Below are 25,142 nucleotides of genomic sequence, written 5' to 3' on the forward strand. Positions count from 1 at the left end.
CCGGGAGTTCCTTTGCATCATTTCCTTGGATGCATAAAGAGGTCTGTTGTAATATTTAAAACATTTTTCCTCAAGCACATCTTTGTGCAATTATACTTGAATGTAACAAAGTTGCAAAATTATTTATAAAAGAGGAAATGCTGTGAAGTAGCTTCAGTGTATCAGCCTTGCACCTGTTAACAGGATCAACCTTATGTTCTGCCTGTGCCCAAAACACCAATTGAGCCACAGTTCCTGATGCCAGCAGCTCAGCCACTAATCAGTGCTGTAATGATAAGTGACCTGCTAGGCCAGGGGTAATTCTGAAAGGTTTCTTGGCAAGGAATCTTGTTTAGGAGAAACATCTAGAACAGGTCATCCACCAGTTGTTCCCCCTTCCAAACAGTTCTGTGCCCAGCGTTGTACCAATTTTTGATGTCACTTGAACTGTTGAGTTATCCACAAGTTAATTAAAAAGAAGGGGATAAGTGTTTACCATTTCTCCGATTACTAAATCGAACAGTAATACATTTCATTTCATCAGCATTGAGTTAATCTGTCTTTTAACCCTTTCAAAATGGAAGTTGGCATCTTCTCCCCTTTCTTTCTCCCCTCTTAAACTTTTTAATTAATTTTTTTCTCTCTTTTAAGTTCTCCCAGGTCATGCACCATTACCTCTCCCCCAGTATATTTGCTACTGATTTGTTAATGAAATGGAAAATATACAGGCTTCGATGGAATTAAAATATTTTGAATTTGTTTTGTTGTTGATGGGAATTGGTTCTACACAGCTTTATGGGTCTCTTAACTCAGTGGGTATAGGTACGCAATACAAAATTGCCTACAATTCAGAATGAACTGGATTTAAATAATAACCTCACCACGAAAAGCTGGTGAGGGAGGTGAAAAAAAATTCACACTTGTATAGTAATAGATTAGAATTCAGGCACAATGGTGAGGCTGAATATAGGGAACTCCACATCGCATCTGGTTACAACTTGTCCAATGCAGGAGTGCTGTATGCTGATCTTGGATGGCTAAATTTTAAAAAAATGTTTAATTCCTCACAGTGACATCCCTCAGATCAAGATGCACAGAAATTCACTTAAAATTTATGAGCTTTAAAAAATAGATAACTGTGAGCTGCCAGTCCCTTACCATTTCCTAATCCTTTGATATATGTGTCCCATAGTATGAAATTAATTGCACAGTTGAAAAGTCAGATTGTAATGTATACAGGAAACATTGGAAGGCTCCAGTAACATTACCACATCAAAGTCAGAAGTACAACCAGTTGAAAGGTTAATAACCAAGCATATTGTGAATTGGGATCTTCATTTTTGTAATTCTACTTATTACAATTGGCATTAAAAATGTACTAAAATTATAACTTTTCCATATATTATGTAAAAGGAAAGATGTGCATTCACGGGTTCAGTAAATTGCTGTCAGTACCAAAACTGATTTGACCAGAACCTGCTAAACTTCAGGGGCATTGCCACAGTGACAGGATGGTCAAATAAGTTTTGGTGTTCATAGCAATTCACTGAACCTTTACACATAGTGTGCATTTTTGTACAATTCTGACAACAAAATAATTTTGCTGCAAGAAGGAAGTAAAGAAATACTTCTTCACATCTGTCCTAAGTTTTGCCACCTTATCGCCAACATACTCCTTCATTGGTGTTCTGGAAGCTAGTATACTGTTTTGGTTGTACAATGGAAGTACTTCAGATAAATACTTTAGATAATTGCCTACCTATACCCACTGGGTTAAGAGGCCCATAAAGCTGTGTAGAACTAATGCTTATGGGTATTACCCTCATGAAATGCTCGCTTTGGTTCACAATCTCTTTTCCCTACTCCCTGGATTTAAGTCTTCTATTATCTAGTGCATTCAATATAGATTAATGGTGTGATCTTTCCTGGGTTCATGATTCCCCCCTGCCTCTGCCCCCGTTTTGTTTCTATATGTTTTAAGTTGATTGTTTTTGTTCCTTTAGCACTTGTCTGCAAAGTGTTTTGTTGATCCTTTTTTTTTTGTGGGAGGGTTTGATTGGCTCATTTACATCAGGTTTATTTGGGACCACTGAAGTGCTTGAATACTAGACCATAAGAGATAGGAGCAGGAGTAGACCATTCGGCCCCTCGAGCCTAATCTGCCATTTAATGAGATCATGGCTGATCTGATTTTTACCTCAACTCCACTTTCCCGCCCTTTCCCCATATCCTTTGGCTCCCTTGTTGATCAAAAATTTGTCCAACTCAGCCTTGAATGTATTCAATGACTCAGCCTCCACAGCTTTTTGGGGTAAAGAATTCCAAAGATTCGCGACCCTCTGGGAGAAGAAATTCCTCCTCATTTCCATCTTAAACGGGCGACCCCTTATTCTGAGACTATGCCCTCTAGTTTTAGATTCCCCCATGAGGGGTAACACCCTCTCAGCATCTACCCTATCGAGTCCCCTCAGAATCTCATATGTTTCAATAAGATCTCCTCTCATTCTTCTAAACTCCAATGAGTACAGACCCAACCTGTTCAATCTTTCCTCATAAGACAACCCTTCCATACCCGGAATCAACCTAGTGAACCTTCTCTGAACTGCCTCCAATGCAAGTATGTCCTTCCTTAAATAAGGGCACCAGAACTGTACGTAGTACTCCAGGTGTGGTCTCTCCAGCACCCTGTACAGTTGTAGCATGACTTCCCTGCTTTTATACTCCATCCTCCTAGAGATAAAGGCCAATATTCCATTTGCCTTCCGGATTATCTGCTGCACCTGAATGTTGACTTTTTGTGTTTCATGTACGAGGACACCCAGATCCCTCTGTACTGCGGCATTTTTTAGCATTTCTCCATTCTAATAATATTTTGCTTTTTTGTTTTTCCTCCCAAAGTGGATGACTTCACATTTTCCCACATTATATTCCATCTGCCAAATTTTTGCCCATTCGCTTAACCTGTCAATATCCCTTCGCAGACACTTTGTGTCCTATCTTTGTATCATCAGCAAATTTGGCCACAAGACACTCTGTTCCTTCATCCAAGTCATTGATATATATTGTAAACAGTTGAGGCCCCAGCATTGATCCCTGCGGCACCCCACTAGTTACAGATTGCCATTTTGAAAATGACACTTTTATCCTGACTCTTTGTTTTCAGTTAATTAGTCAATCCTCTATCCATGCCAGTATATTACCCCCAACACCATGAGCTCTTATCTTGTGCAGTAATCTTTTATGTGGCAGCTTATCGAATGCCTTTTGGAAATCCAAATATACTGCATCCATTGGTTCCCCTTTATCCAACCTGCCCGTTACTTCCTCAAAGAACTCTAATAAATTTGTCAGACATGATTTCCCTTTCGTAAAACCATGTTGACTCTCCTGGATTGTATTATGAGTCTCCAAATGTCCTGCTACTACTTCCTTAATAATGGATTCTAGCATTTTCCCAATGACAGATGTTAGGCTAACTGATCCATAGTCACCTGTTTTCTGTCTCACTCCCTTCTTGAATAGGGGTGTTACGTTTGCGGTTTTCCAATCCGCTGGGACCTTTCCAGAATCTAGTGAATTCTGGAAGATTATAACCAACCAATGCATCAACTATCTCTGTAGCCACTTCCTTTAAGACCCTCGGAAGCAAGCCATCAGGTCCAGGGGACTTGTCAGCTTTTAGACCCATTAGTACTTTTTCCTCTGGTGATAGTGATTGTTTTTAGTTCCTCCCTCCCCTTTGCCCCTTGATTATCTACTATTATTGGTTTATTATTAGAGTCTTCTACCATGAAGACAGATACAAAATATCTGTTCAATTCCTCTGCCATTTCCTTGTTTTCCATTATTATTTCCCCAGTCTCATCCTGTAAGGGACCAATGTTTACTTTAGCTACCCTCTTCCTTTTTATATACTTGTAGATATTTTATATACTTTTAAAAAATCTGGCAAATTGGCTTCTCCCCCTTTTTATGTAATTGCTGACTATAACTTCCGATCACTATCCAGTGGGAAGCTGTTTGTTTTACTGCTTGAGTGAGCATTCTCTCATATCGCTGAGGAGGATGTTTAAGGTTTATGGAGGTTTGTTCCATCTGGGTGATTTCTATGTTCCAAATTAATATAGTTGGGAAGTGTTCACTAATTTATTCAGTGTGTGATGTGCAATGCTCTATTTTTCTGGCAGGATGGATTGCTTTGTCAAAATTGTGAATTCTGTTTCATTTTCCCTTTCTGTTTTCTCCCCTTTTTTATTGCAGCACATTTTGAGACAGTTTATTTTTGGCAGGCCTGTTTTTTCAAGGTGGCTCTTGTGTTGTGTTGTTTGACTGAACAAGTCTTGACAGCTAGTTTAGGTGGGAGGGGAAATTGTTGTTGGTAAGCCTCATCCTTCTGTCTTCCCAACATAAGTTACATCCTCTTGTCTGTTGTCCTTAGTAACTGAGTGGGAGGCTTATTTGGTTTCTGTGTTTTCTTTTGTTTTTCTTGCCCTACTTCTCCTTTCCTGGTGGTAAGGGATTTTGCTTCCCTAATTTTTACTATTTTACTTTTGGGGTGTAAAGGATTGACCTTTGGCTGACTAATGTGTGCTGGTTCTCAGGAGGATTCTAATGGGGCAGAGTTGATTGTGTAAGATGTCATCTTCACACAACTGAATGTTGAATTGGGCTTGGTTGCTTTTGGTGCCATGCCCTTACCATAATCTCTTTAATAAAAAAGACACAATTTTTGGGGTCCCTAGCTGTCCACAACAGAGGGTTTTGGATGGAGGACAATACTGGTTTATTCACTAATGTTTCTGAGCATTAGTCATCATCTTGCCTGTTTTTCTGGCTACATAATATACTGAAGAATTTGTTGATCTATTTCATTTTTGCTGGGTGTCTACCCTCGAAGACAAGGTCCATTCGGCTTATCTTCCTTTTCCCATTCAGTGAGGATCTGTGTTCTTAAATTTATATTTTTCCCAGGTTTCTCTATTTGTTCCAAATGTTGCCAGTATGCCAGAACCACATTTAATCGTCAGATGTCACAGTGGCAGGTATTCACACTTTAAATAGCGCCAAACTGATCCAGAGGGGACTGCACTCCATCACTGTATTACTGGGTGGCTCAGCTTCAATCTATTTTCAATGGTATTTCACCTTTGGACATACATCCCTGGACAGGGACACAGCAGGTTTTCTCACATCCTGCTGTCTCTCTCATGTACCCGTTGTGGTGGGTTTTACACTCTCTATCTCTGCAAGGTTACACCGTACAGGCGACCACAGTCATGCATTTTTGGCAGGACATCTGCCAATGCTTCTATTTTTCATGGGGTCAACCCACTTGTTCCCTTTGTGGGAGAACCCAGAGATTCCTTCTGTTATAGCAGCATGGGGGTTTTCACAGATGGGGGTATGAGATAGGCCTTACATAGCTTGCATCTGGTGCAAGGGAAACTGTTTGCTCCTACAATTCTGTATCTTTTCATAGGTCCAAGTCTGTTATTTCTTGTCAATGCCTGAGGTCTCCCTTCAGGCCTTTTTAGACATGTCAACTTTGGAGTCATTTTTAACCGATTCCATTTGGGATGGTAATTTTGTGGTTAGCTTTTCTCAACAGGTGTGTTGGGGAGGAGAGTGAAATGGATGTTGAAATCTTGGACAAGGAATGGGAGGCTAGTCCTTTAGTTGGCCCAAAAACCTCAAACTTAATTCACCAGGAAGAGGGCCAATTAATACTGCATTGAACTTATTCCATGCAAGCATGCATCTACCCGCCTCTGGTACCATGGAATTTGTGATGAATGTTGGGAGTGGCTGCACTGCAATTAGCATTCTTTCCCACATTGAATGGGCTGCACGTTTAGCCCTAGAGCTTCATTGTTTAGAGGCAGGTGCCCACCTTGAGTCTCTGGAATGTGGGACTTTGATGACATTTCTTAGAAATAATACGGAAGAGACATAGTTGGGTGGTCCAGTAACATAGGCAATAGAGCACATTTCCACCCAATCTGATCGTCACAGGTTCCATTCTCAAGATTACCTACCACGGTTGGGAGAAGGTTCATCAGTTCTTAGCCAGGCTGGACATCTCACCATGCATTCCATCTCTGGCAGATTAAATAGATATAGTCTACACCCACTTGATCTGCCACAGATAGAAAGCATGGTGAGGTGCCGAGCTTAGTTAAGAACTGGTGAACCTTTTGTACTTACACCCATTGCAAGTATACCTTCTGTTGGTTTGTTATAGATGCTGTGGTTGTGGAGAAGTTTCTGTTTCAGACTTGTGCATTCATTCAGGCTGCATTTAGTAGCTAGTGGCTGTTTTGGAGAGGAAGAGGAAGTTTGTGTTGACCAGAACGCAGACGCTCCAAAATCTGTTTAGAACTGTATTCTGTATTGTCAGGTTAAAGGAATTCAGTGTGATACTATTAAGGGGCAAACGTGTATTATAATGCCAAATTCAAATAATAAACCCACTTGATTCCACATAATTTACAGAAAAGTGATTTTGCTTTATGCTTATGCTTATGACTAGAGTTAAATTAGTAACCAGAATACAGAATGACCTATTTGGGTAAAAATAAATCAGTACAATCCTCACATACGTTTTTTAATGGTTTAGTGCTGTTTACTGTTACCACTTGCAACAAACCACAAGGATTAAAATGTCAACTTTAAGATCTGAAAATAACATTTTTACATTAATTCCTGCAATTAAAATATGGAAGAACAAAAAAATAGAACACTTATAACACTGGGATGTGATTGGTGGAGGATGTATTTCAGGGGTTTGTGGTGTATAGAAATTAAAGCAGTGAGCAGTGGTAGGCACATAACTCGCTGGTGCCACAGACATTGGGCCAAACCGTGCTGGAAAAATAACGGCGTGTTAACGACGCACGCCGTTATTAATGCACAAATCGGTCAGCAAATTCAGAGGGTTAAGAGAATGCCGTGAGTTGCGAATCTCCAGAATTTGCTGGTCGATTTACACCGCTCTGCCGTTTGCTTTGTGCAAACAGAATCTCGCTCTTAGCCTCCCTGTTATTTTTAAGAACTTGCTGAATTTGCACATTATAATTGCCCATTAAACTCGCCGCAGAAAGTTTAGTCTGTCAACTTCTCTGGCCCAGAAAGGGAACTATTCAAACTGTGGAGTCTCATTCCTTCAGGTAGTGAATTATTCTTAAGATTTAATAAATTTTAAATTTTTTATATTAACGACTCTTTTCTCTCTCTCTTAATCCAGTCTTTCTTTCCCTCTCTTTATTTCTCTTTCTGTACCTGATTTGACTCTAAATCACCCTCTTTCTCCGTTGTTCCACTGTTTCTTTCTCAATTCTTAAATCTCATTGGTTAAGGAGATACACTATTGGGCCCACCGTTCACTAAGGTCCCAGATGCCCCTTTGCCTTCGCTACGCTGTTACGAACTTGCACTTCCAGGAAATTTTTCAAGCTAAAGGGTTCAGGAGGAAGTCTAACTAACGTGAGATGGCCCGCTCCACCAAGGTTTGGCCCATTATGTTGCTAACACGAGTGGCACTACTGTGGGTGGATATTTTTGATTCATTTAAAATGAATGGTATTTTTCTTTTCGTTTGGTTGGGCGATATCGAATCGGTGGCCATTGACTTGATTATAAAGGAAAATCGGGTGGGGTGTATAATGGATGGCTAATTCAATATCGCCCGTGTTACACCATCGGCCAAAGTTAAAATTATCCTCGTTGAGTCTTCTTTCTAAGATATCTTTCCTGTGGCTGTCTTGAGCACGTTATGTCATCATTAAAAAAAAAGTCTCAGTGATCACTTGTGGGAAGCACAAAACAACAGAGTTGTAATCCGATGCTGCCCTCCTGGGCTGGAGCTGGCAATGCCAGCAGGAGGGCATCAATTTGAACGGACCGTGTGGACTCTGTGCCATTTTGGGCACATCTCCGTTGCCCACCTGATCATGCCTGCCAGAAACTCTGGCACCAGCCTGCTAGTTGGATAGGTGTTTGTCCAGGACCAACACCCGACCCTTCTCATTACACCCTTGTTCAAAAAAGGGTGTAAGGATAAACTCAGCAACTATAGGCCAGTCAGTTTAACCTCAGTGATGGGAAAACTTTTAGAAACGATAATCCAGGACAGAATTAACAGTCACTTGGACAAGGGTGGATTGATTAGGGAAAGCCAGCACGGATTTGTTAAAGGCAAATCGTGTTTAACTAACCTGATAGAGTTTTTTGATGAGGTAACAGAGAGGGTCGATGAGAGCAATGCAGTTGATGTGGTTTATATGGATTTTCAAAAGGCGTTTGATAAAGTGCTGCACGTTAGGCTTATCATCAAGGTTGCAGCACATGGAATAAAGGGAGCAGTAGCAACATGGATACAGAATTGGCTAAAGGACAGGAAACAGAGTAGTGGTGAACAGTTGATTTTCGGACTGGAGGGAGGTGTACAGTGGTGTTCCCCAGGGGTCAGTGCTGGGACCACTGCTTTTCTTGATATATATTATTGACTTGGTTTTGGGTGTACAGGGCACAATTTCAAAATTTGCAGATGACACAAAACTTGGAAGGGTAGTGAAGAGTGAGGAGGATAGTGATAGACTTCAAGAGGATATAGACAGGCTGGTGGCATGGGTGGAAATTTAACGCAGAAAAATGCAAAGTGATACATTTCATTAGGAAGAATGAGGAGAGGCAATATAAACTAAAGGGCACAACTCTAAAAGGGGTACAGGCACTGAGAGATCTGGGGATATATGTGCACAAATCGTTGAAGGTGGCAGGGCAGGTTGAGAAAGTGGTTAAAAAAAGCATACGGGATCCTGGGCTTTATAAATAGAGGCATAGAGTAAAAAACTATGGAAATCATGATGAACCTTTATAAAACACTGGTTCGGCCACAATTGAAGTATTGTGTCCAGTTCTGGGCACTGCACTTCAGGAAAGATGTGAAGGCCTTGGAAAGGGTGCAGAAGAGATTTACTAGAATGATTCCAGGGATGAGGGACTTTAGTTACATGGATAGACTGGAGAAGCTGGGGTGGTTCTCCTTGGAACAGAGACGGTTGCGAGGAGACTTGATAGAGATATTCAAAATCATGAAGGGTCTAGAGTAGATAGAGAGAAACTATTCCCATTGGCGGAAGGGTCAAGGTCCAGAGGACACAGATTTAAGGTGATTGGCAAAAGAACCAAAGGTGACATGAGAAAAAACTTTTTTACACAGCGAGTGGTTAGGATCTGGAATGCACTGCCTGAGGGGGTGGTGGAGGCAGATTCAATCATGACCTTCAAAAGGGAACTGGATAAGTACTTGAAAGGAAAAAGTTTGCAGGGCTACGGGGAAAGGGCGGGGGAGTGGGACTAGTTGGGTTGCTCTTTCATAGAGCTGGCGCGGACTTGATGGGTCGAATGGCCTCCTACCGTGCTGTAACCTTTCTATGATTCTATATCTTCAGCCTCCTTAGTAAGGGGGCCCATCTCCCAACATTTTATTAAAAATTGGGTAATGTAAGGAATCTTACAACACCAGGTTATAGTCCAACAGTTATATTTGAAAATCACAAGCTTTCGGAGGCTTTCTCCTTCGTCAGGTGAAGTGTGGGATTCCTTGAAGGTTACCGCATTTATAGTCAGAGAACAATGCCTGGTGATTACAGATAATCTTTCCAACTGCTCGTTGTCAAGGCAATCAAATGCGGTAACCTTCAAGGAATCCCACACTTCACCTAACGAAGGAGAAAGCCTCCGAAAGCTTGTGATTTTCAAATAAAACTGTTGGACTATAACCTGGTGTTGTAAGATTCCTTACATTTGTCAACCCCAGTCCATCACCGGCATCTCCACATCATAAAAATTGGGTGTCATTGGGGGCCCAGACTGGCCTGGATCCCCACCAGTGGGGCTCACGTGCACCCTTGTGAAGGCCGGTACGCCTCCTCTCAGTCAGCGTAGTGGCCCAGACAAAAGCCAGGTCCTGACTGTGAAGCAGATGTGAGCACTCCAGGATTAGGGAGTTCCTACCCCCAACCATCATTTTCCTTGTAAAGGGTAGACAGAAGTTTTGTCCCATAGAAATCATTGAGGAAACTCTTGGCACAGCCAGGTCTCCACCATTTCTTCAGGGGTTCTGCTGGTCTCCCGTCAAGAACCCTTCCTTCCCCGCCCTCCACCCCCCCCCCCCCCGCCCCCAGGTTTCTATCCGTACCTGTTATATAAAAGATCATTTATAACCAGTATAACCATTATCAGAATGATAAAGTTACATTTATGTAGATTTCTGGTAACCTAACAGAAGTGAGTAAATAGGAAGGAAGGATCAGAATTAAAGTTAGTTGCATGCACAATGTAAGAATTCTATTAGGAAGCTTCCAACTAGTCTTATGTTGCCAAAAATATATGTCACTGTCGTTGTGATGACATATAGAAATGTGTTAGTGATACATTCTGGTTAGAAATTATCATCACTGTTTTATACAACATATATGAATCTTTCCCGCGAATGAGCACTGGAACCTTTTTAAAATGAACATTCAGGTTCAGTCAGGATGTTTCAAATCTGTATGACTCCTGCTGGTAATATTTCTTTTATTTTTGAAATAGTAATGAAAGTTCCAGAAATATAATCGTAGAAAAAAAATGGATCTATTACTAAATGTATAAAATTTATAGATAATAGAATGTAATCTTATTTTGATAGGTCAATCGTGCCAAGTACGAGAAAGTCTAATTTTACTTGGGTATGTGGGTTAGAGAGCTGACTGAGGAGGCAAAGGACATGACTTCCCCTTTGTGAATATTGTGTGAAAGGAAGTTTAGTTCAAAATGGGTGTCTGGTTGGAGCAACTAGATGTAAACTAGATGTAAACCTGTCTTACTCAGGTTGAGGAAGGCGCCTTTGCCAAAGAAAGCTTTGATGAACTCTGCTGGACTTTATCTGCTAAGAAGAACTATAAACACGACAAGAATGGAAACTGCACTATTTCTGATCATGACGCCTTCAGGCTGTGGTGCCTCTTCAACTTTCTGTCTGAGGACAAGTATCCACTGGTGATGGTTCCTGATGAGGTAAGAATTTTCTAGAAATTGTTTTGAGCAGAATTGGTTTCAACTTGAATTAAATGCTATGGGTGTGGCTACTGCTTTTCTTTTTTTTGGGAGGGGGGGGTTCCTGGATAATTTTTTTTGTCTGTTGGCACTTTTAAATTGATAGAGTGCCAATGGCAGCAAGAGTCCATTTGTTCTACCACCACCTTTTGCTCCCCAATATAGATTAGGTGAACGACTCACCTCCGCCGGAACACATCTGGCCTCCCCTCAGGCTGAGATGGGGAATTCAGCAGAGTGGGTGATGGATCCTGTGTCCCTCTACACCATGGTGCTGGACACTAATGGTAGAACATTAGTGCCACATAGCTACCCTTTACATTGTGTTCTTTACAGTTTCTAATTAGCCTGAAAGACTGGCCCTTGATTTGGGTGTGTTGGATGTGGGACAGCTGGCTTTATGCGCATGTTAAACTGTCTGTTATTCCTGAATTAGGCAACAATGTAAGATTACTTGTCATTTTTTTTAAAAAGTAAAATCACTTGATGTCAAACTGACGCATCAACCTAGATGATGCATGTAAGCTGGAATTTAGTGAAAAATTCAAATTATTTGGCTGGAACACCTCAAGTAGGCAGGTTAAGAAACACAAACCCATTTCTGGTTCACGTGTGTCCAGAGTGTATTACAGCACTATTAAATGTCATTCCTGATTGGTAGGGGTGCTGTGCTAATTTATAAATGCTTCCAGTAGTGGAAGCCGTGGACATGTTTTAAATTGTTCACTTGCCTGCTCATGTTGAGGTTCTTCCAGAAGTGTTTTTTTTAAGGGAATTCTTGTTGTAAGTGACCTAGATATTAGTTTGTCAAAAAAATGTGGAATGCAAATACAAAAGTAAGGTTAACATTTTAATATACATTCATGAATTGGGCAATGTCTGACTAAAGTAGGCAACAACATTGGATGTGCTTCAAAGATAAAATGACTGTTTAATTGTTTATGGTTGCACCTGTGTGCACATTAAAAACCATACTGAAACACCCACTGCCTTGCCATAGAAAGTTCTTGAATTTGGAAAGAAGCAAAAATCATCTAAACATAGCAACAGAAAATTGTCTTTGGATTGTGTCCCTGGCTGAATATATCTTCGCCTCAACATTCTGTGGCGAAAGGTTTAAGTCAGAGGGCATTCTGATAACATTAGAATGATTGAGTCACAAAATGTGCAGAGGTCTATTAATCCTTAGCAGGGCTGTTCGATGAAAATCATCTTAGGCCCTCTGTTCACTCATTACCCCAGTTCCACGAGATTCCATGATAAAGAAAACTGAAAAACAGTTGACAGGATTCCTAGTACGTTGCAGTAATTCCAGTCTTGTTGGTGAATTGACTTATCCAGTGCATTTGACGCAATCATTTCATCTTCCTTCAGCGTGTCTCCTCTAACAGTCTCTTGGTTATGCTCCTACCTGCTGCAACAATGGCAACTCAATACCTCCAATGGCTGATGACCCCAACTCTACCTCGTCTATCGATCCAAAAGCTGGTGTTACCCTCTCCAGCTGCCTGTTTAACATTAAGACCTGAATGAACCCAAATTTTCTTTTGTTTCCTGTCAGCAATACTGAAACTATCCTCTTAGGCTGCCGCCAGCACCCATATCCCACTGGTTTTAACTCCATCAAACTCCCTGGTTGCTAGCTCAAGTTGAGTTTGGAGGTAAGGAACCTTGGCATACTGTTCAAACTTCTGAGTAGTCTCCCCCACATATGTTTAGTTATCAAGACTGCTTGTTCTGGAGATCGTTCAACTGAGATGCAATAAGCATTATACAGTCCACATTCCTTAATCCTGCCATGTTACCACACTGTCATGACCCATCCCTCCTACGTTGGCCAAAGATCATTGCCCAGCCCTTTTGAGTTAATTGGTACAACTAAATAAGGTCTGAGGTTTTTGAGATTCCTTGAAGCTCGGCATTCTGGCCAAAATTACACATGTTCAGTTGTTGTCATAGATGGATGTCATATGGATTATATTAATATATTTAAATTAATTCGGCTTACTAGTAACCAACACGATTATAATTTAGTAGCACTGCCTGAAATATGCTACTTTAAGATACAAGTCTCTGCAGCAGATACCAATTTCAATGCAATGCATTTAGTTGTGGGAGAGTATGTGATACACAAACCACATTCTCCTTTGGTATGTTGAGGTCAAAAATAGGGGCGGGAAGAAAGTCAAATTAAAATAGAGTAGAAATGAGACTATGTGAAATTTTCCACTCGACATCTTAGCCTGACCTGTGTTCAGTGAACGATGGTCATTTAGTATATTGGACTTTCTGTGTTTAAGCATGTACAGTTTCTGATACTTTTAACTTTATTTTTTCAACTCATTGTGATACAGTTAGCAATGTTAAGAAATTAGTCAGTCCCCTCCCCTTTCTCCGAGGTCTACCTGATATGCAGTGGTATTCACAGTAGAGCCAGGTTGGTGCGTCATTGCTCCAGTGGCACAGTTTCAGAAGCTATACCTCTTGCCTCAGTTTGTAAAACTGGGATGTGAATTACTGAATTGTAGAGAGTCATTCTGTTAACTTATTTGGGATTTGCTGAAATAAACAGCACTTGTTTGAGGTTGAGTCAAGCTTGTGGTCAGGCTTAGCTGGAAAATAAGGTAATGTCTTACTAATTTGCTAGGCTGTTTTAAATAAGTTACTGGGATGGTAGATGAGGGTATCCCAGTAGACATTGTCTACTTGCATTTTTAGAAAGCCTTTGATAAGCTACCTCAGCATAGATTATTCTACAAGACAGAATGTTGTGGAATCGGTGGGAAGTTGCTGCAATGGATTAAGAGTTGGCTACAGTCCCATGAGCAGATTGTTCTTAATAATGGTTGTGGATCTGCTTGGAGGCCAGTTATCAGTGATGTTCCGCAGAGATCGGTGTAAGGGCACTGCTTTTTATTATTTTCATAAACGGCCTAGATATGGGTGTTGGTGGAATGATTCCCGAGTTCACTGATGTTACAAAAATTAGTGCAAGTGTTAGGACTGTGGAGATCAAATTTCTGCAAGCAGATTTAGATGCACTGGGGGAATAGGCTAAACTCTGGCATTTAATCCAAGTAAGTGCAGTGCAATGCTTTTGGGCAGGTGCAACACCAAGTATACTTACACTTACATGGAACAGATCTGAAATCGGTTGAGAGAGAAAAGGATTTTGGTGTTATGGTTCAAGACCAATGCCAAGAAGCCATAACCAAAGCACAGAGGATATTAGGCTGTATTAATTGGACTGTTCAATATTGTACAAAGCACACCATTTTGTCCTTGTACATTTAAAGTCCAGTTTTGGTCCCCTCACATGGTGGGTGATGTAGGGGTTTTGGAAGAGCCACAAGAATGATGCCCAGCTTTAAAAACTTAGTCTCACAGAGCTGTAGAACTCAGGGCAAAGAACACTAAAACAGATTTTTGAAGCAGAGTTGGGAGGCAGGGGGTGCTTTTTGTTACTTTCTCAATGGCATTGAGGACCACGGGGCTCATGAGCACTTCCAATTGGAATTTATACTGCACAGAGGTACAGACCAGAAAGAAAACAACTTTTTTTAAACTGCATGAAACACATTTAAACTGAAGTGTTTGCAGGGGATAGAGATGCAGTTTTGGAGATAGAAAAGTCAGGAATCGAGAACTGCGAGAGTTGCGAGGAGTGCTACACCAATGGAGAATAGGATTTGCAGGCATTAATCGTTAGTGCGTTATAGCCAGCAGCTCTTTGTGCCCCCTCCCAATAACCTCATCATGCCCCCCCAGTTTAGGAACCTCTGCCACTGAGTAACCCTGTATACTATTTGGGATATTTAAATCTACGTATTGTAAGCTTGGATTTGTTAACAGTGGTTACTGAGTATATATATCAAAATAATCTTAATCAGTGGCTTTCCTATGGAGCTGCTCACATTAAGTGTGAAGATGTGTTGTCTGATAAGGGCAGGAGAATTATTTAATACAAAATGTGTTATTCTGCTACTGAAGTGTAGGTGTGTCTCAGCCGTGGCTCAATAGGTAGCTTTCTCGTCTCAACAGAAAGTTGTGGGTTCCTGTCCCACTCCAGAGACTCTAGCACAAAATCTAAGCTGATACTCCAGTGCAGCACTGAGGCAGAGATTACATTCAAAAGTACTTCATTAGCTGTAAAGCTGTTTGGGACGACCTGAGGTCATGAAAGGTGCTACATGAATGCAAATCTCTCTATTTAAGGCTACAAAGGGTAATTGCTCTTCATTCCTGAAATCAGTGGTTACATCAGTTACAGTTCAAATTGGCCTTTTTGTTTTTTATATGTTTAAAACCAATTAAAGTCTAATTCCTAAGTAAAAAAGCTAAATTGACATTTAATTGTTGTTTGACTAGGGAGTTTTGCAGATTAGAAAGTGCTGGTGAGAAGCAGTTGGGTGTAAAAGATCCCACAGCATTTAAGCCTTTGGCTTTTTTGGCCCTTTTTTAAGATTGTTAAAGTGTGATGTATGTGCTTGCACTGTTTTTAGTAATGAGCGTCCTGTTTTGTTACTCACAGTAACTCAAAGACGATGCCGTTTTGTAAACATAATGGGTCAGATTTTGCTGTAGCAGGGCATCTAACGGCACCTGCCATTAGTTAGACTTGCCCCTTGCACCCTTCATCTCAGAAAATTTTGCCCACAAAGTTGCTGAAAGTGTGAGCTGATAACGGAGCAGTGAGGGAAACACGGCATCTGGGACCTGAGTGAACAGGGCAAATAACAGGGTATCTCATCAACCAAAGAGATTTAAGGATTTGGAAATAAACACAGGAAGGACTGAGAAGGAGGGCGAATTAAAGGGGCTAAATTCAATGTCAAATCAGGTACAGTAAGAGAAATAAAGAGAGGGAAAGAAAGATTGGATTGAGAGAGATAAAAGAGACCGAGAGGAAAAGTAAGAAAAAAAATTAAAATTTGACATTTTTAAAATCCCCCGGAAAAATTCAAATCCTGAAGGAATGAGACTCCACACTTGTAATAGTTAATTTTCGGTGCCAGAGAGGTTGATTGGCAGTAATTAACAATTACCGCATTGTTAAAAGGGCACTAGCTCTAAATATCTGTGGCGGGTTTAGTTCGTATCTACCATGCAAATACAGCAACTTTATCATAGTCAATGCATGTCAATGGTGAGCAGACAGTGAAATGCCGTTTTCACGACACTAATGGCGCAACTCGGACAGTAATTTTTGGATATTCACATTTATCCGCGCATCTGCTCTTCGCCTTAACATACCATTTACACATACATAACGGCGAGCGCCATTAGCCTCACCATTATTTTGGCAGCAAATTCTGGCCCATTGTATTATGTTGCTGAAGTGTAGGTGAGTTTCCCTTTTTGACTAGGAGTAATTGCTCTGCGTTGGTGAAATGAATGGTCGGGTCAGTTATCAGGTCAAAACCCTGGCTTTATTCTTGGGAAGGTCAATTAAACTGCGGACATTCTGCCTCCAGTTTTAAGTGCAACACAGAAATTTGCATTTAACCGTGTGTGTTGGTGTAATATTTTAATGCACTTTTTTATATATATATATAAATATATATGTCTAAGTTGAAGGTGTTTGGAGTTACAAAAGGGAAGGAAATCTAGGGCATGTACTTTTGGTTGAGACTAATCCCCTTTTTACAGAAAATAAGTCTTGCTACAAATTTCTTGGTGTTTACAAAAATGTCAATTTTAACATCAGCATGGAAACCCTTGAGTAGGGTCTTCTTGCCTTTAGTTAGGCCATACCAAACTGAGCTTGATAAAGACTTGATTTTGAACTCCTTGGTGTTTTCTGGTATAATAAACCTAAAGAAAGAACGAACTTGCATTTATATAGCGCCTTACAGGATATCCCAAATTGCCTTACAGCAAATGAATTGCTTTTTGAAGTATATATTTTGAAAATGTAATTTTCCAACAATCAGTTCTGCCAGATTATTAAACAAGTTCAGAGAATTTGAGACAAATTATGAATTGAAGATTAACTCTGTGACTTGCTGACTGCAAATTGGCAACTGGGGTACTTTCCTACTTGAACAAATAACTCAATAAACTGGTCACATTGGATTTTGTGCAACTTTTGACTTTTTTTACAGCAGTTCCCACCCGCCAAGGCAAGGGATAGGATTTTACTTGTATTGCAGCAAACAGTATAAAGCACGCCTTTTGGTTTCTGGTAATAGTGTTGACAGATAAGCCTCTCCTTTTATTTGTTGGAATTTGTTGGCTTAAGCATGCAAAATGTTGTTTGCGTCTAGTTGGAAAGGAAGGCTAGATTGGGCCAGCCATTATGTGTTTTGTGTTTAAATGTGATATACTTCAAATAATTAATCATTAACACATGATTATTGGAAACAGGAGTGAGCAGGAATAATGCTGTGCTTAGTGTTGGTGGGCTTGATAAAGTGTATGATAAAGACCCGATAGCTCTACCATGTTCATTGGCAGCCCAGCTTCTTGCCTCAGGATTGCAATCTCGTACCAGTCTATGCTTCCTGGCATTTCTCTCACTGACGAGTGATTTTCATGAGGCCTTTCATGACAGCTAATGATTCTGGGTTAGCCCTGCATCCATAATTTTCAGTTTGCTTTCTTTTGATGTCCAACTGCAAAAGCTTGCTTTTTCATAACACTCCTTAAAACATCTACAAGCCTTTATAGGGCAGAGGGTGAAGATGGACACTAAGTGGGAGGCAGAGGGGAACAAAATGGTTGGGGGGGTGGGGGTTGCTTACGGCATGGTCAAAGAGGAGGGTTTTGAAAGCAGAGATGGAGGTGCTGGACGGAGGTGTTTAATAAAGGAGTTCCATCGGACAGGGATATAAAGACGGATTTTAACTCTCTGCCCGGCGATTAAAATGAAAGTGGTATACAAAACCACGGGCTGGACATACTTAGCGCTCTATGCCTGGCCTGTGGTCTTTTTCACACCACTGTTTTCCTGGGCGGTTCCTAAATATATGCAAATAAGTGTCCTATCACTTTGATTGGACTCCAAAGCCATTCTAATGGCCCACTGAGCAGAGCGATCGCTGTGAACACTTCGCTCAGTAGAAACCCTCAGAGCAGAAGCGGAGGCTCCAAAAGTTAAGTACAAAACTTATCTTTGTGGGGCCAGGAGTGCTTTTCTGGACCCCACAGTTTGGGCTGCTCCCACCTTCCATGCTTTTGGGTCTTTCCTACCCTTACTTTAGACTTCCCTGAGTGATGACGATCTCTGGACCACCTAATATCCACTGGTCAGAATCCGATCCTTAAAACCCCTAATCCCATTCCCACCATCTACCTATCAGGGTAGACGGCAACGCAAGTGATCCACGGGATACAATGGTACCTGTGCTGCTGGAAGGGTGGGTGTTTCGTGATGGCGGAATGTGTAATACTGCTGGCTGGAGCACAGTATTGTTGTGTGATGGCAGTAGAAGTCGTTGGAGGGGCTGGGAATTTTCAGCTTTAATATCTTTGATTACTCTCATATGGGAGACCCAACTCCCGGTGACCTCGAGTAACTTCACTAGCCCTAATATTTAGATAAGCTTTCAGTAATGTACCCAGGATAATGAACAGAAAAACATTTCTTTCATTGCTGTAGCCTCCACAGGATCTTTCTCCCATATACGAAAAGCAGCATAGCAGCACAATCGCAGACTTTGTTTCAGACTTTGCAAAATTATTTAACAGTAGATGAACTGTAACATGACACATTTATATTTACAGTAGAAATTTCACTGTCTGGTTTCTCAAAAAGAAAAATGTTTGCAATGTCTATACTAAATTATTGTTCTTCTGAATTAACATTTTATGTGTAGAGTGATTCTTTTGTTATCTTTCTCACTACTGTGGGAGCTACACTGGTCTGACTCAACTCATGAAGGTAAAAGCTGGTTCTCTCTGATTTGAACAATTCAACTATTTTTAAATATCCCTGAAACTGTTGCTAGGGCTCCTTAGATTTAAGTACCTGACAATTCGATTCATAAAGGAGCTGTCTGTCATATAATATATATATATATACACACACATGTGTGTATATGTGTGTATACGTGTGTATAAGTCTGTGTATGTGTACATGTGTATATATGTATATATGTGTACGTGTGTGTGTGTTTTTATATATATATATATCTCTGAACCAATCACATAGCCCTGTTTATGTTTGAATTATGTGCTGTGGCTCTGCTTAAGTCTGTGTCTTTGGTGACAAGTGAACAAGACCTTGCAACACTTGTATCAATTTAGCCTGGAGGCATGTATTTCAACAGCTGCTGGCTTTTAACAGCTTTTGGGCACCTGTCCTAATATCTCCTTATGTGGCTTGGTGTCAAATTTTGTCTGATAACGTCCTGTGAAGTGCCTTGGGACGTTTTACTATGTTAACCACCCCTGCCTCAGCTCATCATCTGCTGAAACCCTCATCCATGCCTTTATTACCTCCAGACCTGGCTATTCCAATGCTCTCCAAGCCGGACTCCCACTTTGCACCCTCCGTAAACTTTAGCTCATCCAAAACTCTGCTGCCTGTATCCTAATTCGCACCAAGTCCCATTCACCCATCACTCCTGTGCTCACTGACCTCATTGGCTCCTAGTTTGGCAATGCCTCGATTTTAAAATTCTCGTCCATGCTTTCAAATTCTTCCATGGCCTCGCCCCTCCCTATCTCTGTAACCTCCAATTCTGGCCTCTTGCGCATCCCAGATTTTCATCGCTCCGCCATTGGCGGCTGTGCCTTCAGCTTCCTAGGCCCGAACTCTGGAATTCCCTCCTGAAACCTTTCTCCTCCATGAAGACGCTCCTTAAAACCTACCTCTTTGACCAAGCTTTTGGTCACCTGTCCTAATATCTTCTTATGTGGCTCGGTGTCAGATTTTGTCTGATAATGTCCTGCGAAGCGCCTTGGGATGTTTTACTATGTTAAAGGCGCTATATAGAGTGGAGTTAGTTCCATGGCACCTAGACACAGATCAAAGAATAGACCTCAGCCTGGGGTAGTGGCATTGATTGACATCTCTGTCTGTGACCTTTTGAGAAGAGGACAGGATAATCAATAGGCTGGCGTGCTTGCTGACAAACAACTTGAAGATCAGAGCCCTCCTCTTACACCATTATATTTGGAACCAATTTCAATCAGTGGTCAATGAGGCTTTTGAATGTCGCAGAAAACAGCCAAAGGCCTATGTTCTAAGATTTTAAGGGCCAGCCAACAGGATAGCTGAGCTAGATTTCAAACAGCAGCCTGTTCCACTGAGTAAAATGTGAGTATATTTTACAGCATGTATAGAGAGAAAGTGAGTGGCATCATTATTATATATATTGAGGAAGATATAGAAGTGTACATAATTCATGCTTATTATTTCACTATTCTTTACTGTTATCTAATTTGTCATATGTAAATAAAGCTTGCATCTTGATTTGGTAAGGGTGTATTTCCAATCTGCTTTCAAAGAGAGGAGAATCACATTGGTGGCACGTGATACATTCCAGTAGCCCAGCGTACAGAGAAAGAGTTCTCTGGTATGGTCCCCAGGTTTATTTAGATATTGGGCGGGAAAAGATGCACTCTGGATCAAAAACAGAAAATGCTGGAAAACACTCAGCAAGTCAGGCAGTATCTGGAGAGAGAAACAGTGTGAACGTTTTAGGTTGATTAACTTTCATCAGAACTCTGAATTGTAGGGGACACGTGATTCGCTTATGGGAGTAACAAGTGACATTGGACCCAATAAAATATCTAGTGTACAAACCTAAAAATGTGACCGGTCGATTACTTTTTTTAAAATGTTCTTTAATTTGAAATTGCCTGTCCTTGAATGTCATAATCACGAGAATCTGAGTGGGAGAGAGAGGAGAATTTCGTCTCATCAGTCTGGACTGGATGTAAATGTAGGTTCCTGGGGTTAAAGCACAGTGTGTTAACCCAAGCCCCATTTATTTTTAACATTTATAATGTAACAGTATGATTATGTAATTAGTTAACTCATTTGTAGAACCATATACAATTTTAGCCCTTTAGTTTTACTGTGTAAAGTTCAATGCTGTTAATTGAAAGAATGACAAATGACTGAATAATATTTATGGGAGACTACTTTCTATACTCACTAATGCAATATTACTCCTTTAGCTAAAAACAGTTTTCCTATGCCACATTTTATTGATGGAGCCCACTTAAGAGAATAGGTCATTTGTCAGCGAAACATATTCAGTTATTCCTCTAATCAACCTTGCCGTTTTCTCCTAATTTCCCTGTTACTTCTGCTGCCCTTGTCATTTTAAACCAGCGCAGCAATTTTGAAAATCACAGCTGACTGGACAACTGATCCAAACCACCCAGGCCAAGACCTGGGTGCTTAATGTTCCAGCAACAAACACTTGTCCCAGCCAGCAAGGCTGGTGGAATGTCACAGCTGACTGATTAGCAGTTCATTCATCTACGATATGAACACTGCTGTGTTGCTTTAAAACGGAACAGGCCGCACAAGTGATGGAAACAGGACAGGAAAAGATCACAAATAGAATTTGCTGATTCAGCTCAACAGCAGATGGGAACTTTTTAAATTCACTTCAAGTGGGCTATCCAGTTCATTAAACGATTTGGAAAGACAGGGACTAATAAGAAAAGGATTTATATACTGAGATTTCGGTTAACAAGTTGGCTCCACTGTAGTAATTGCAGTGAGAATTGGATGAAAAAGTGAATAGCAAACATGATGCAGTACACGATTGTAGCAAGCTATAGTCACTCTTTTAAAAAAAAAATCTACATGACTGTGGATGAAAGGAATCAAAACAAAATCCCCCTTTTTATACCCTGCAACTTCAAATTGGTACATAGGGATTTGGTGGAAAATCTGTAAAGCAATGACTGATACATCTGAATATGATCTGAATGTTTATGATGCGTGTATTTGTGAGTTCCTCTGCTTTCCAATTTGTTTATTTAGAGTCTTTCTAGGATATTACAAAATCAATATTAATGTTTAACTCATCACCAGACCTTAAGGTTATTACCCGGCTTTCCTGCTAATTAATGATTAAATATTATTTTTAATAAAGCTTGTTTTTTTAAAACTTCTTGCTTGTGCACCCTATGTTCTTCATTTCTAGACTGACATACAGTTATAAGAAAAGTGCTTTATCGGTGGGGGGGTTGGGACTCACGTGCCACTTGCAGGGGACATTTGTGCAGCGTGGAATTCCCCATCTGAGGAAATAAATGTAAATGTTGAAATAAAGCAAATTATTAACGAACAGCTATTAGATTCCCTGCCGCACAGATCCCCCTCCGCCGTCTCTCCCTCCCCCTCCGCCGCCGCCTCTCCCTCCCCCTCCGCCGCCGCCTCTCCCTCCCCCTCCGCCGCCGCCTCTCCCTCCCCCTCCGCCGCCGCCTCTCCCTCCCCCTCCGCCGCCGCCTCTCCCTCCCCCTCCGCCGCCGCCTCTCCCTCCGCCGTCTCTCCCTCCCCCTCCGCCGCCGTCTCTCCCTCCCCCTCCGCCGCCGCCTCTCCCTCCCCCTCCGCCGCCGCCTCTCCCTCCCCCTCCGCCGCCGCCTCTCCCTCCCCCTCCGCCGCCGCCTCTCCCTCCCCCTCCGCCGCCGCCTCTCCCTACCCCTCCGCCGCCGCCTCTCCCTCCCCCTCCGCCGCCGCCTCTCCCTCCCCCTCCGCCGCCGCCTCTCCCTCCGCCGTCTCTCCCTCCCCCTCCGCCGCCGCCTCTCCCTCCCCCTCCGCCGCCGCCTCTCCCTCCCCCTCCGCCGCCGCCTCTCCCTCCCCCTCCGCCGCCGCCTCTCCCTACCCCTCCGCCGCCGCCTCTCCCTCCCCCTCCGCCGCCGCCTCTCCCTCCCCCTCCGCCGCCGCCTCTCCCTCCGCCGCCTCTCCCTCCCCCTCCGCCGCCGCCTCTCCCTCCCCCTCCGCCGCCGCCTCTCCCTCCCCCTCCGCCGCCGCCTCTCCCTCCCCCTCCGCCGCCGCCTCTCCCTCCCCCTCCGCCGCCGCCTCTCCCTCCCCCTCCGCCGCCGCCTCTCCCTCCCCCTCCGCCGCCGCCTCTCCCTCCCCCTCCGCCGCCGCCTCTCCCTCCCCCTCCGCCGCCGCCTCTCCCTCCCCCTCCGCCGCCGCCTCTCCCTCCCCCTCCGCCGCCGCCTCTCCCTCCCCCTCCGCCGCCGCCTCTCCCTCCCCCTCCGCCGCCCCCTCCCCCTCCGCCGCCGCCTCTCCCTCCCCCTCCGCCGCCGCCTCTCCCTCCCCCTCCGCCGCCGCCTCTCCCTCCCCCTCCGCCTCTCCCTCCCCCTCCGCCGCCGCCTCTCCCTCCCCCGCCGCCGCCGCCTCTCCCTCCCCCGCCGCCGCCGCCTCTCCCTCTCCCTCTCCCTCTCCCCCTCCCTGCAAAGTTGCCTTCCAGCCAGGTAATCACATCACAAATTTAATTCAGGTTAAGTCATGTAGTAGCTCCCTTTGCTGGATTGAAGATGCAACAGGCAGAAAACGTACTTTGGCGGGTGTGGTTTATTGTGCTCTGGAGCCAATTTGCGCTTCTCAGATGATTTATTGAGTGCCATAGCTACGACTGCTGAGGCTGTTTTAACTTGAGTTACAGCCTTGTATTTAAGTCATTTTTATTGTTGTAATCAAAAACTAACATTCTCCCTGCTCCTTTGTGTTTTGTTAATTTGCTTTGGGAGGAGTGGTATACATACATTGAGAATGTGAGGTTTTGTACCAGAGTCCCATTTATACATGTAACTTGCAAAATCGGTCTCAAACACCGAGACCTTTAGTGGATCGATGATCATTTTTTGAATGTTGTCTTCCACCAAACACTTTTAAAGTTAGCTGCCTTGAACGCGAAAGAATCAGTCTGTTCAATGTCTGCTTCGGCGCCTTCTTCAAACATTGTTCTCTGAAAAGTACATCAGTTGACGCGCAGGGTACAGCAAGAATGCTCTGTATGTATCTGGCTTAGTCATTGGATGTTTTATTCGTAACAGAACTGTTAAAAGACTGCAGTAAGCTTCTCAAACTCACAGTGTACTGTGGATGAACTTAAGGTCGAGAGAGCTGACTCAACACATATCAGATTAGCAAACTGTTCTTTCATTTCTCGGAGCTGGGTATGACACAAACTCAGACTGACAAGATGCAAGTCTCTCTGCTCTACCAGACTTCGAAGTAAAGTGAATTTCATCTCCCAACCCAAATCCTAGGCCCAAAATTGCTATTACTCCATCACAAGTCAGTTTTTTGCCTGGGAAGGGCCATGAGAATGAAGGATGTGGGAAATGGAAGAATTTCCACATACCGTGAGGAGTACTCCTCTGATGTACGTTGTTTAGGGCAGAGTAAATGGAACTGGCTGTATTGTATCTGACTTGGGAGTTCTTGTTCCAGCACTGGATGCCCTAAATGGGAAAGTCTTCCATTCCCCAACACCGTCATCACTTCCTTGAGCACAAAAAAACTACCACACACTTATATAGGCTTTTACCATTTGGGAAGGGGTTCTGTCCCAATCCAGATACTTCCAAGAAACATATTTAGGTTCCTAGGGTTTTAGAATTCATATTTGTCAATTTCAAGTCAGCTGCCTTAGGAATGAAGCAGGTCACAGAGCAGCTTCAGTGTTTTTAAGCAACAACAATTGAGGATTGGGCCCTCAACCAGAAGGTTTTGATTTTGATTCCCAGTCTTCAGAGATTAAAATTCTTGTGCCTATCACTGAAGAAATGCGAGTAGCTCCTGCCCTGGGTGCATCATATGATGGAGAATTGCTGAGTGGCAGAGTGCTGCATCTCACCTTCTCACAGAGAAGAAACTAGCTGGGCAAGCCCTCTCTTGTAAAAGCACACACTCTTCTACCTGCTCACAGAGTGGTGCTGAAGGCAGCTGCTAAAAAGTTTGTGACTCTAAACTATCCATCTCTTAGCTGAAGAAAGAAGTGTTGGTTGAGAGACAGCATTTGGGGGAATGTGGAAAATTATTGTCATTGATGTAAATTGGTGCTGAAGCAAACTGGAGAATGGTTAGAGGACCGAACAAGACCATTGCTGACCTCAGTCACAAACTTCTATTAGTGCAGAAT

At 42.6% G+C, this 25,142-nt stretch overlaps 1 protein-coding gene across 2 annotated transcripts in view; it reads left to right on the top strand.

Moving 5' to 3' along the window:
• The window catches only part of def6a (DEF6 guanine nucleotide exchange factor a), a 131,267-nt gene that overhangs the window by 46,049 nt on the left and 60,076 nt on the right, over positions 1–25,142 (top strand). For both annotated transcript variants that reach the window (XM_068007364.1, XM_068007363.1), the window contains exon 3: positions 10,855–11,040. In XM_068007364.1, the coding sequence (XP_067863465.1) occupies positions 10,855–11,040 (186 nt within the window). The remainder of the gene's footprint in view (positions 1–10,854; positions 11,041–25,142) is intronic.

The sequence above is a fragment of the Heptranchias perlo genome, chromosome 27 (assembly GCF_035084215.1).
Source record: "Heptranchias perlo isolate sHepPer1 chromosome 27, sHepPer1.hap1, whole genome shotgun sequence".
Lineage (NCBI taxonomy): Eukaryota > Metazoa > Chordata > Chondrichthyes > Hexanchiformes > Hexanchidae > Heptranchias > Heptranchias perlo.